At 31.0% G+C, this 13,821-nt stretch overlaps 3 protein-coding genes across 6 annotated transcripts in view; 2 read left to right on the top strand and 1 right to left on the bottom strand.

Moving 5' to 3' along the window:
- Positions 1 to 381: 381 nt before the first annotated feature.
- LOC115877793 (protein spindle-F) lies at positions 382 to 1,958 on the top strand. Its single transcript, XM_030894105.1, has 3 exons — positions 382 to 945; positions 998 to 1,394; positions 1,451 to 1,958. Exons 1-3 carry the CDS (start codon positions 604 to 606, stop codon positions 1,732 to 1,734), a joined length of 1,023 nt encoding a protein of 340 aa, XP_030749965.1. The 5' UTR covers positions 382 to 603; the 3' UTR covers positions 1,735 to 1,958.
- A 186-nt stretch (positions 1,959 to 2,144) lies between these two features.
- LOC115877794 (39S ribosomal protein L32, mitochondrial) lies at positions 2,145 to 3,455 on the bottom strand. Of its 2 annotated transcripts, XM_030894106.1 has the most exons (4): positions 3,340 to 3,455; positions 2,851 to 3,234; positions 2,527 to 2,781; positions 2,145 to 2,472 (listed from the first exon to the last, which is right to left on the bottom strand). In XM_030894106.1, exons 2-4 carry the CDS (start codon positions 2,942 to 2,944, stop codon positions 2,210 to 2,212), a joined length of 612 nt encoding a protein of 203 aa, XP_030749966.1. In that variant the 5' UTR covers positions 2,945 to 3,234; positions 3,340 to 3,455; the 3' UTR covers positions 2,145 to 2,209. The 2 variants fall into 2 exon arrangements, with proteins under 2 accessions (XP_030749966.1, XP_030749967.1); XM_030894107.1 differs by lacking the exon at positions 3,340 to 3,455 and having other exon boundaries at positions 2,851 to 3,286.
- Positions 2,787 to 13,821, top strand: part of LOC115877792 (decaprenyl-diphosphate synthase subunit 1) — a 114,509-nt gene continuing 103,474 nt past the window's right edge. Inside the window, exons 1-3 of one of the 3 annotated variants that reach the window (XM_030894103.1) lie at positions 2,787 to 2,925; positions 4,591 to 4,789; positions 6,797 to 7,210. In XM_030894103.1, coding sequence (XP_030749963.1) covers positions 7,031 to 7,210 — 180 coding nt within the window. In that variant the 5' untranslated portion in view covers positions 2,787 to 2,925; positions 4,591 to 4,789; positions 6,797 to 7,030. Of the gene's footprint in view, positions 2,996 to 4,590; positions 4,790 to 6,796; positions 7,211 to 7,328; positions 7,371 to 13,821 lie in introns of those variants that run through there. The other 2 variants (XM_030894102.1, XM_030894104.1) reach the window with 2 other exon arrangements.

The following is a 13,821-nucleotide window of genomic DNA, read 5'->3' as shown; positions in this document are numbered from 1 at the left end:
CCTGTCTCCTCAATAAACACCTCAGTAGAGTTGAACCAGAAGAACTAACTACCCCCTGTAAAAAAGTCTCAGATACAAGCTTTTGTCAAACCCCTGAGACTGTATGATGGGTACTCAAGAAAGAGGATAGTTCCTCCCATATAATCTACAATCTATCATAGTAAATATTTAGTTAGAGAGAATTTTAAAAATAGCTGATAAGTAGCTGACAAAATTGTCATAATATTAAAAATAATTAAAAAAGTAATTATTTCCTTTACAATGGAAAATGCGCTGGGAAATAGTTTGAATTCTTTAAAAATAAAGCGTATTAAGTGTTGCATAAAATTAATAAAATTGACAAAGAAAATTGACCAATCAGTCAATTGTAGGTTATGTTCCATTAGTTTTCAGTGACGTTTGTTCTTTATTTACAATCATTTTCTTTAACAATATTTTTTTTCCAACTTTCTTATCGATATTAAGTCACAAAGTAAATTAAACGCCACCATGTCGATTGACTAGCTCAAGATCGGGTTAATTCATCGAAATCTCTTTATACAGTGTCTTTTTTCCAGTAAGTTCTACGTAAACAATTAAAAAATCCCCCTTTATCTGAATGAAATGGAGGAAATATCAGCTCCGCAACATGCCATTCAAATTGCCTTTTATACCTTACGAGACAGATGCAGAAATTTACAGCAACGCGTCGTCCTGTTAGGAGAGGAGAATGTAAATTTAAGGATACAATGTAGCAGACACGAAGAATCAAAGAATTCCTTTAACGAATTGGATTACTTACGAGCACAAGTGGCTGAATTATCTGAACAAAAAGGACAGTTACAAAACAAGGTGAATCTAGTAACCAAGGAAAACCAGGACCTGTGGGGCAAACTTGGACAATTAACTAGGGTAAACAGATCGTTAGGAACTCAACTGACAAAAATAAATGATACAATTTCACAGGTATTTCAACAGTTCTATACTTTGTTAGATATAATACAAACTTTATTTCCAGCACTCAGTTAACCCGAATAGCCCCGTTAATCAGTCCAATTTGATTCGGTCAAAAACATTCACCAAAAACGAACTTCAAACGAAAGTTTTACAGAAAAAGTTAGAGGAAAATGATAAGATTAGTTTGGAGCTAGAGGACATATCTCTAAAACTATCGGACAGTTTTACAAGACAGAAACACGAGATTGATCTTTTATGTTCAGAAATAACTGAGATGACATTCACTTGTGATGGTATGAATACAGAAAGTTGTGCGTTTTTATTGGATGAAGAACTAGAGGACAATGTTCTTGGAGAAATTCAAACATTTGCTAGCGATTTCAAGATTTTAAGAGACGTAGTAGTACAGCAACAAACAATATTAATAGAGAGTTTAAAAAATTTGGATAGGCTAAAAGGTTTTTGAAATCTTTAAAAAAAATCGTTTTTTTTTAATAATGTTTATCAATTTCAGAAAAACTAAAACAGAATAATTCACAAAACAGCCAACCCAAACTAGAAAAAAGTACTTCCACTGTTGATTTGCAACCGAAAAGTTTTGAAGACAAATGTACAGAGACAGATATTGAAAAAAATCGGTTGCAAGGTAGCCCATCCAAGAGAAACAAAGATCTCAAGCAGTGTAGTGAAACAATATGTCCAATTTGTTCAAAAATATTTGAGGACACTGTTGATTTCTCGGTTTTTCAAAAACATGTAGAAGATCATTTTTCACTGGATTCTTATGAAATGTTATAGCAATAGGCTAAATTATATTATATTTTGTATATATCTTTAGTTAAATTTAGGTATTGTAATGGTGACACAACTATGATTTATTTATATATTGAACTAGTAATTGACGATAGACTGTTTGACATGTATAAAAATTAACATAATTTATTTTAGAATTATTTTTTGTTGGTGCAATGTATGAGATTCAAGTTGATCTTTCTATATTCTTATTTAAAAAATGTTTATTTATGATAAATAGCTTTTATTATCGTTTTCCTACTATTTCACATTGTAAAAGAGTATATATTATATATTTTACTTCGTAAAGGCATTGTTTATATTCACGAAAGAATATACATAAGCAAAAGATATTTTTTTTAATTTTTGGTGGTAAATATCAGATGTATATGTAGTTGCCTAATCAAACGGAAGACAATTGTTTATAATTTATTTATTACAGAATTATAACATAAAAAACATACTGTTCATCTAAATTAAATTAACCCAGCTCCGATGGTTTAACATCACTGGTTGTGGCACCTTTTTGAGTAGTTTTTTGAAGCAAATTCTCACTAAACCACTCTGGTCTTGATTTTTTCATTTCCACAATCCTTTTACCGTTCCAGAACTCGTCTGGCTGTTTATCTTTCTCCCCATCGTACAGAACTACAATCTCTTTTTCCACAGGTTCCAGTTTCAACTCATTTTGAATAGCATCTTGCATAGCTTTGGTTTCATCGATAACTTTCTTGTAGCATGTTGCTAAAATCATGTTTTTGTTGAGAATATTAAACTGTTTAATGGATTTCTACTTACGACATAAAACTCCAATCTCGTGATCGTCCCCACAAACGTTGCAGGTCTTTAAATTCTTCCTTGGAAGCAAAATTTTCAAGTCGTACTCTGGATTGCCAAATTTCCTCTTAAGTCGTTTTTCTATAGTTCTCCGGTGCTTCGGAACGGCAAATAAAAATCCGTCCCCTAGAATCGATTCCAAAACGCCTTTCCTCTCGCTATTTCCCTTTAAAGTTTTGTTTTCCAGCGGAATATCCAGACATAACCTATAATCGTCTGTCAGAAAGTTGGGTTAAGTTACTGTCGTGTGTGCTTGTTTCAAGTTATATAATGGAGTTAAGTTACCTGGATGATAAGTTCCTGTAAGGGCCCTAAATAAGGCCCTTTCCAAGCCCTTTGCAGCACTATTTAATCTATAAAGTAAGTTGGATACGGACATTTTCTAAGAGCGATTCTGTCAGCTGACTGGAAGCTTTTTAACACCACCGAGGTAGGAAACGATAGATATAGATAGCGTTTTTCTTAGTTAAATAAGAGGGGAGGAAATTCAATATATTTTTATAATAACAAAATTTTGTGCTTTAATGACGGTTAATTTAATAAATAAAACATTCAGCACAGTTTTTTCGTAAGTTCAAAGTGCGGTTCTCTGATATTATTATTGATTGTTGACAGTTTCTAAATTCATCAATTCATGAAAAATTATATAAATTTTTGTATCTACCTTGCCTGAAATGCCAAAAATATAATATACACATGATTATATAGATTATAGTAAATAATTTAATTGAATTTATGGATTGTTTCTCAAGGGACATATTACTCAAAACCTACCTACAAATTTTATTTGACTATACCTTGGGATATACCTATAGAATGTATCAACAGCAATTCAAAAGTTCATTGATTCAGTTTTAATAGCCTACAAGAGCAGTACATTAAGATTGTAATCAAATAAAAATGTAATTATTCAAAATTCAATCACTCAATAATGTATATAAATTTAAATACCTGTATTGCCCCTTAAGTTATGTAACCAACAATTCAATGCGAAATTTAAAAAAAATCAGCATGAAAGTCCACCAAAGGTTCTGTACTTCTTTGAAAAAAAACGTTAAATTATCAATTAACTACTTATATATTTTTTAACTATTTAATCAAGGGTATTTCTATATAATTGTTTCAGGAATAATAATTTCATTCTTCAGGAATACAGGGAGGTAAAATAAAAAAGGTATAAGTACATTTTTTGTTGATTGTAGTAATTTCTATTTTTTTCCGAATTGGAATGAAACATTTTTTTTCTATAATTTTTAGTTAATTTGCCCATTGTTAAATTTTTAAACAATTTTATTAGAGTTCAACGTTGATTTCCTTTAGGTACAATAACTTAAATTGCACATCAAACATCTCATTTTTTTTCAGATAGAACGGGGATTTTTGGCTCTTTAGCATATTTGGAAAAAGTTTTTTTACGAATAATTTGGTACCACACACTTGGCATTTTCAATGGCAAGAGTCAAATTGACGTTATTAACCGTATGTTATAATTTCAAATAAAACTATATGCGAAAATGTCAAGAGTTGACATATGATATGTCATTTCAGAGTAAAGGAAAAAAATACCGAGTGTGTCATTTAAAAATCAGAAGTTATAGTCATTTCCGGTGAAACAGGAAGTGACCGAAAACAATTGAATACGTCAATCAATCCTGATTTATGTATCATATACTAATGTACCAAATCTCGTTTTTTTATCTGAAAAAATAAAAAAGTTATAGGGGGTGAGCCACATTTAAGAAACACCCGGTATATGATATACACTTTGATCTAGATAGTAGGTACCTAAAGTTCCATGCAAATAATAGTGAGTTGACTGGCTGTGTAATGTATAGGCTGTGATTGGAAAGAACAATTAAAGCAACAATTCCTCTGCTCTATTTTTTATACATATATATGTGATGCACCCTGTATACCACCTGCTATTCGACTTTCCTAATCCCAATTTCATCGAAACTGAATACTGAATTAATTAGATATAAAAATTGTATAACTGTGGAGTTAATAATGTAATTTCTGTTTCAGATTATATCAGAAAAATCACTACGTAACAAGGCTGTGCCCATGTGATCGCAGTGTGACGCTCAAGTGAAAGAAAAAAACGCGAATTTTTCAGTATTACTAGATCCAAAGAGAAAAACCAACTTAAGTTTAGAAGTGAAAAATTAGAAAATTACAGTAGTAAAGTGGAAAGATTTTTTTTGTCTACCTCATCAAGTCACAGGTAATAATCTTAGACCATGTTATACCTCTAGACACGCTCTTTCATTCGCATTTTGTAGCCAACATAATGTCTAATTTACTTAAAAGAAAAATTGAAAAATATTCTTTTATCGTTTTTAATGGAGTTTTTTAAGATTATTTAATTCCATGCCAAAATAAAATATAAATAATCTTAGACCATGTTATACCTCTAGACACGCTCTTTCATTCGCATTTTGTAGCCAACATAATGTCTAATTTACTTAAAAGAAAAATTGAAAAATATTCTTTTATCGTTTTTCATTGAGTTTTTTAAGATTATTTAATTCCATGCCAAAATAAAATATAAATAATCTTAGACCATGTTATACCTCTAGACACGCTCTTTCATTCGCATTTTCTAGCCAACATAATGTCTAATTTACTTAAAAGAAAAATTGAAAAATATTCTTTTATCGTTTTTAATGGAGTTTTTTAAGATTATTTAATTCCATGCCAAAATAAAATATAAATAATCTTAGACCATGTTATACCTCTAGACACGCTTTCTCATTCGCATTTTGTAGCCAACATAATGTCTAATTTACTTAAAAGAAAAATTGAAAAATATTCTTTTATCGTTTTTAATGGAGTTTTTTAAGATTATTTAATTCCATGCCAAAATAAAATATAAATAATCTTAGACCATGTTATACCTCTAGACACGCTCTTTCATTCGCATTTTGTAGCCAACATAATGTCTAATTTACTTAAAAGAAAAATTGAAAAATATTCTTTTATTGTTTATTGTTTTTAATGGAGTTTTTTAAGATTATTTAATTCCATGCCAAACTTTGTAAAATATACAGGGTCCGGCAATAGTGTGTAGCTCCTAGAATAAAAAACTTGGGAATTTTGTTTAAGTGCAAACCTCAAGTATGTACTAGGATGTATTTCAAGAAAATATTTAACTTCTATAGGGTGGCTCAAAAAGAGTGAGTGGATCGGGATATTTTTTTAAAATGGAACACCCTGTATATTATTGCATTTTTGGCTTTCTTTCAGATCACTTTATATAATCCTAAGATATGAGTAAATAGATTTCGATAATTTCAGAGATATTAATAAATAAATTTAAAAAAATATATTTTTTAGCGTTTCTTAAAAAAATTATTAAAAAATGAAATCAAAACTATATTAGGTATTTACATTAGATGGTCTGTACTCACTATAATATAAATATGGTAATCGTAAATCATACAGGATGTCCAAAATTCTACGCCAAACTTTCTAAAATATAAAATAATTTATCCTCGTTTTTTTTAATGGAATACCCTATATATTAATTTTGCACTAGATGAAGAAGTAGAAAATGAATATTTTTTGTATTTAGAGTATTTCGAATTTTTTAACAGTTTTGTAGATATTCGCTGTTTTACATTTCATAATATATGGCATTTTCCACAGTAAATTTTTGTCAAAGCCACCCCATGACTTTTCTTTCGTATTTTACCGTTGAAAGAGCCGTATGGAATAATACTGCGCATTTTCATTTTTTAACTCTCCCATCTAATAAAAAAATATATAGGGTGTTCCATTTAAAAAAACAAAGAAATATTATTTTACAATTTAGAAAGTTTGGCATAGAATTTTGAACACCTTGTATGATTTAAGATTACGATATTTATAGCAAAGTAAGTATAGACCATCTAAAGTCAATACCTATTATAATTTTGATTTCAGGACAGTTCTTGTATTTTTAATAATTTTTTTATGAAAGGCTGATAAATATATATTTTTTATTTATTTATTAATATCTCTAAAATTATCGAAATATATTTACTCATATTCCGGATTATGTAAAGTGATCTGAAAGGAAGCCAAAAATGCAATAATATACAGTGTGTTCCATTTAGAAAAATAATCATCCCGATCCACTCTGTGGACTTAAACAAAATTCCTAAGTTTTTTATTATAGATAGGAGCTACAGATGCCCGATTGACTCACTGTTGTCACAACCTTGTCTCAACTGTATAAATATCCTTTAAGGTAAAACGACATCATCGACATACTAGTCAGTAGACAACGCGCTACCAAGAAGGACAGAAGTACTATAGACACAAGTACCCGTCGTCGACGAAATAAAGGAAAAATCGCAATCAATAGTGAGAGATAGAGAGAAGGGGGTCCCCCCTGAGACACACAGCACCACCGCGACCAGCGAACGGGTGCTTTCTAAAGAAGTTTGGGCGGGCTGCGTGCCAAGAGTCAGTCGGTGCCAAGATGGGTTCTAGATCGATTTTGAACGTGCGGCTTCAGGAAAAGCTCGGCGCCTGGCTGTTTTTCGGCGCGCCCGGTATACGTGGAAAGTCGGTGTCGTGCGTCGCGGGGCCGGCGCAGCAACCCCCCACCCTGCCCGCGGGCGCTAGGGGCGGATTTGGACAGATTATACCGAACCTAGGGGTAAGTCTTTAATTTTTATCGTTAGATTTAATTTATTTTTTAAAGTTTCAAAAAAAGTCATACTATACTAGAAATTCATTTGCCTAGTGGTAGTTATAAAAGCATTTTGTAAACCGCGGGCGCTAGGGGCGGATTTGGACAGATTATACCGAACCTAGGGGTAAGTCTTTAATTTTTATCGTTAGATTGAATTTATTTTTTAAAGTTTCAAAAAAAGTCATACTATACTAGAAATTCATTTACCCAGTAGTAGTTATAAACAGCATTTTTGGTAAATTCTGTCTCAAATAGTTTTTGAACAAGGAACAAAAAATAAAATTGAAAATTTTTCAATATCTGTTCCAAAAAAAACAGCATAAATGTACAGGGTGGATCAAATCGGACGCTTTTAAATGGAAACACCCTTTTCTATAGCAGATAGACGAAAACTAATATTGGTGTCTGGAGCTCAATTTTTATCAAAAACATATGGTGGTGAAAATCGCACATCGATATCTGTTACGGGGTGTTTTTCAAAAATGTGCATTTTTACAAAATCGATGTAACTTTTTTGCTATGGAAAATTTGTATTTTTATAAAAACATTTCCAAAGCACCTTTTTACGTAGAATTTAATGGTTTAAGTATATTTTTTTAAAAATTAATAATTTAAGAATTGTCGACAGAAAATTTGATTTTTTATATGGGACACCCTGTATATTCTTAATTCATTGAAAATAATTTAAAATTACCTTTCCAAAAATATAGCATACTTGATATTTTGCGGGATTCCTCTTCGAGATACAGAGTTTTTAAAAATTCGCCCACTTTGAATGATCTAGCTGATGTTCTTTGATGAATTCTAGCTGTGAGCAGCAATTAAAACGAAAATAATATTTGCAATGAGAGATGAAGAATTTTATAACAATTTAAACTATATTTAACAACATCAACATATTTAAACTATATATCTAATAACAATAAAAATTAATTGCAAACCCAGACATGAGATTTTGCTACAGGTGTTCGACATATCGACCGTCTTCTGTTATGGACAGACGGGGCCGTTTTTGAACATTTCTCGCGGAATTCATTAACTCAGTGGGGGTGAAAGATACCCTCTCATAACTGAAGTATTTCTAATTCTTGTCTAGATTATTCGGGCAATTTAAAAATAAGAACCTTTATTCTTCCGCAAATATATCCATAGAATTAGATCCATAGGCACTAAGCCCGGTGGTATCGATGGCCAACGGCTTGGATTTTGGTTAGATAGATTCTCGAAATTGGCTGCAAAAATTTGCTGATAACTTCAGCGTTCTGAGACGGTGCCTCGTTTTGCTGGAAGAATATGTTTTCAAGTTCCATTAGGGGCAGATCATCAATAAGGGGTCCAAAGCCTAACAGTTAAAAGTGGCGAACTTCAAAATTCTGTATTTCAAAGGAGACTATAACAAAATATCAAGTGTGCTATATTTTTGGAAAGGTAATTTTAAGATCTTTTCACTTAATTAAAAATTTACAGGGTGTCCCATATAAAAAATCATTTTTTCTGTTGATAAAGCTTAAGTTATTAATTTTAAAAAATATATACTTAAACCATTAAATTCTACGTAAAAAGGATGACCCATTTTTGCGTGTTTTATAGGGCCTACATGGGTAGACATAAAAGTCAGCTTTCGAAAAACGACTTAAAATGACTTAAGTCATTAAAATGATTTAAATCAAAAAAAGACATAAGTTTTCTATGAGCTTGGAGCCCTGGTACTACTTTGTAATTTTGGTACTCCATCTTTCGTTATTATCTTAAAAATAAATTCAATTTTACCAATTGAACGAAACCACCATTATTTGTAGTCTATTCGGGATAACCGAAATACATTTTTTTATATTCGCTCTGTATATAAATATTATACGACCTAATTATAGAATAACTGGTCAACTATAGCTTCGCTATTAAATAATAATATTTCGACATTTGTGTTTCTTATTCGCATATATATTTGATAATTATGTATAATTAACAACTACAAATGGTTGTGTAACTGGCTTTAGACACTAAAGGCTTGGACTTTAGTGTTAAATACGAATTAAGTGAGGTTCATAATATATGTAATTACAGGTGATTTAAAAAAGTATTATATATTTAAGAATGTTTGCTTTTATGTCTCAATATGTAGGGGATATATTTTGAGGTAACATGATTTTTTTGTTTTAATGCTTAGATTGTCTAAGTGGTCCTCTTCTGGTCTAAGGTTTTCATAACTAGGAGACTCAAGACTCAATACTCATTATACTGAGCGTCTTAGTTCTTTGTCAAAGCACTAAGATACTGCAGTATAATGATACTATCATGATTTTTCTTATTTTATGTTGTTCAGAATTACAAATATTTGTGTTTTGTTCTTGGATTAATAATATTAAATATACCTTTAATTAAATTATAACTCTATGTTTATATTGCCTACATATCTTAATCTGATCATTGAGAACTTTATTTATATTTTGGCATACGCCTGGTATTATTTTTGAAATGCTTTGCTTGGAAACTTTGAATCAATAACCCAAACTGGTATGAGAGTCTCTAGTTGCAATGAATCTTAATGTTATGGCCAATTTTTATTTAACTTTTTCTTTAACCGGAATACTCTTCCTAAAAGTTATTAAGTCTTATATTACAGTTGGGAGTTGGAACCTTTGGTGTTACACAACAAAATAAAACACTAAATCACCACAACACACCAAAACACTTTTACTTTTACACTGGACGCGCGTTTCGCTAACCATGTTAGCATCATCAGCAGATGATTAAATCTGAATAGATGATTAAAACAGTTTTAATCATCTGTTGATGATGCTAACATGGTTAGCGAAACACGCGTCCAGTGTGAAAGTAAAAGTGTTTTGGTGTATTGTGGTGATTTACGCAAGCACAATCAGAAGAAAGAGCGCGCGCAGGATCACGCGCAATGTGGACGCACCTTTAGTGGAGTGTTCGGTCCTTTTCTAGCTAGATCGTTTGCTTTTTCATTGCCTACCAGCCACACCCTTGGTAAGAGGACCAAACCAAACCAAATCATAACAAGCAACATTTTTTTTTGGAAAAGTGCGATACATAATTGTATTTGAGAGGTGATAAGCTTCCAAAAAATCAAATTATAGAAAAATTTGACAATGAATGTTTGATGACAATGATTTTACAAATTTCAATATTTTATTGGACATAAAATTGCGAAACTTTGCCATAATCTGACCCTCATTGTATCGAATTTGTTACACTCTGTACCTTAAATCAAACACTAGATAATTAGAGATCTATTTAATGAAATATCCAATTTAATTAATTCGCATTATTAATGTTACTTCTCGAAGATTTAATAATTTTTAATTAATCAAAACGGTTTTAAGCGATAAATTGGTGAAATGCCGTTATGTTCCTCTTATTTACTAGTAAATTGCACGCTTGACCTTGAAACGAGATGAAAACTCGCACTTTCGAAGCAACAAAAAATATGAAAGCGAATTTCTTTTCTTATGTGGCCACTGCACACACGTACGAGGGTTAATCGGAAAATGATAGTGGTTGTTTACAATAATTTACAGGCTTTTAAGAGTCTATTACGCTGTACTGTTCAGGTCGCTCTGAGGGGTCGGGTAAAGCGGGTGTGTGGCCGAAGGAAATATATATATTGTATTTCAGAAAAATCTGCCTAAGACTTAGCCCGATCCTGTCGTGTTAAGCCACACCCAAAATTCCAAACACACGTGCTTTGATTAAGGTTTGCAGAGCTTCAGCATTTGCCATAAAAGAGCGAGCATTTTGTTACAAAACCATATAAATTATATATCACTATAATCACAAAACTTCAATCTATTTCCGTATTGTAACGGAATTTTAAATTACGTCTTTATTTTCGAGAAAATTTAGTCCAAACCACGTTTGACCTTCAACATTTTAAAAATAAAGAAGCTATCGAAAAATGTGCTACAATACGGATATAGTATAATCCTTTATCTTTAATTTCCTTTTTCATTTGTATAAAAATACCTAGCCAGTTTTTAGGGTTGTGCCACTTGAAAATTTCAAATGAAATTTTCATGTCGGCAACTTTTCCAATGTGAAATTTTCACTATTTTAAAAAAGTGAAATTTCATTGAAATTTCAAGTGAAAGTTTCAATTCGGATTTTTCAGCATAGAGGTGAAATTTTCAGAAATGTATCGTGAAATTTCAACTTACAGGTGAAATTTCAAGTGAAATTTTCATAAACCTCGCGAACTCCTTTATCGTGTTCGTATGTTGACCGTATCGACGTAGGTATCGATCGTTGATTTGCTCGATTTGGTTGCGCGTCTGTAGAGGACCGGCGCTTGATCTTGACAAATGAAAACCGCAGTAGATAGATAGAGGTTATGATTTTCGTTGAAAATGTTGATGTATTATTAGATTTGTTATTTTTGTGTTTCAGATTACATAAAGTTTATTCTGAGACCGGTTTACCTACCTGTGACCTGTGTTCTGTGTTGATTGCAATTTTTAAAGAAATAATGGTTAAGCTCAAAAATAGTACATATTTGGAAATATTTTTTCTCTAATGATCAAAATAATACCAAAAAAGTAAAGTGTATATTTTGTAATGAAATTCATTACCAATTCAACTCATCAAATTTCATAATTTTTATGAAATTTCAGTGAAATTTCCAAGGTGAGATATTTAATTGTCAATATCTCAGGAAATTTATCAAATTTTCACTAAAAATTTGAAATTTTGAAATTTTCACTGAAATTTCGAAAATTTCAATCTTTCAGTGAAGATTTCATTATGAAATTTCAATATAAGGTGAAAAATGAAATTTACCCATCCCTACCAGTTTTACATAAAACGGTAAATGCCGAACGCATATTTTGCTACTTTTTCGTACTAGTGAAATGGACTTGGTGAAATTTCAAGTGAAATTTTCATAAACCTCGCGAACTCCTTTATCGTGTTCGTATGTTGACCGTATCGACGTAGGTATCGATCGTTGATTTGCTCGATTTGGTTGCGCGTCTGTAGAGGACCGGCGCTTGATCTTGACAAATGAAAACCGCAGTAGATAGATAGAGGTTATGATTTTCGTTGAAAATGTTGATGTATTATTAGATTTGTTATTTTTGTGTTTCAGATTACATAAAGTTTATTCTGAGACCGGTTTACCTACCTGTAACCTGTGTCCTGTGTTGATTGCAATTTTTAAAGATATAATGGTTAAGCTCAAAAATAGTACATATTTGGAAATATTTTTTCTCTAATGATCAAAATAATACCAAAAAAGTAAAGTGTATATTTTGTAATGAAATTCATTACCAATGCAACTCATAAAATTTCATAATTTTTATGAAATTTTAGTGAAATTTCCAAGGTGAGATATTTAATTGTCAATATCTCAGGAAATTTATCAAATTTTCACTAAAAATTTGAAATTTTGAAATTTTCACTGAAATTTCGAAAATTTCAATCTTTCAGTGAAGATTTCATTATGAAATTTCAATATAAGGTGAAAAATGAAATTTACCCATCCCTACCAGTTTTACATAAAACGGTAAATGCCGAACGCATATTTTGCTACTTTTTCGTACTAGTGAAATGGACTTGGTGAAATTTCAAGTGAAATTTTCATAAACCTCGCGAACTCCTTTATCGTGTTCGTATGTTGACCGCGTCGACGTAGGTATCGATCGTTGATTTGCTCGATTTGGTTGCGCGTCTGTAGAGGACCGGCGCTTGATCTTGACAAATGAAAACCGCAGTAGATAGATAGAGGTTATGATTTTCGTTGAAAATGTTGATGTATTATTAGATTTGTTATTTTTGTGTTTCAGATTACATAAAGTTTATTCTGAGACCGGTTTACCTACCTGTGACCTGTGTTCTGTGTTGATTGCAATTTTTAAAGAAATAATGGTTAAGCTCAAAAATATTACATATTTGGAAATATTTTTTCTCTAATGATCAAAATAATACCAAAAAAGTAAAGTGTATATGTAATGAAATTCATTACCAATGCAACTCATAAAATTTCATAATTTTTATGAAATTTCAGTGAAATTTCCAAGGTGAGATATTTAATTGTCAATATCTCAGGAAATTTATCAAATTTTCACTAAAAATTTGAAATTTTGAAATTTTCACTGAAATTTCCAAAATTTCAATCTTTCAGTGAAAATTTCATTATGAAATTTCAACATAAGGTGAAAAATGAAATTTACCCATCCCTACCAGTTTTACATAAAACGATAAATGCCGAACGCTGATTTTGCTACTTTTTTGGACTAGTGAAATGGACTTATAACTAAAATCGCCATCGACTAAATAAAATCGACATCGTACCACGTATTTTGTTCGTCTTCTGAAAAAAGAACTCCACCATCACTTAGGAGTAATCTATTATACAATATATTTACATTTTTGGTTATAGCCAGTTGAATATTCTTAGGACATTCAAAAAATTAATATTTACATTGTTCTTTCCTCATGACTATTTTAGAGAACTGTAGACATTTTGACAAAAAATATTTTTACCGTTCTTCATAAATATGCAAATGAAACACCTGTCTTTAGTAATTAATACTCAAAATTATATTTTTTATTTG

Source organism: Sitophilus oryzae, unplaced genomic scaffold, assembly GCF_002938485.1.
Source record: "Sitophilus oryzae breed Bouriz unplaced genomic scaffold, Soryzae_2.0 scaffold_1499_pilon_pilon, whole genome shotgun sequence".
Lineage (NCBI taxonomy): Eukaryota > Metazoa > Arthropoda > Insecta > Coleoptera > Curculionidae > Sitophilus > Sitophilus oryzae.
The sequence above is the reverse complement of the archived record's forward strand: the minus strand, read 5'-3'. Positions and strand labels throughout refer to the sequence as shown.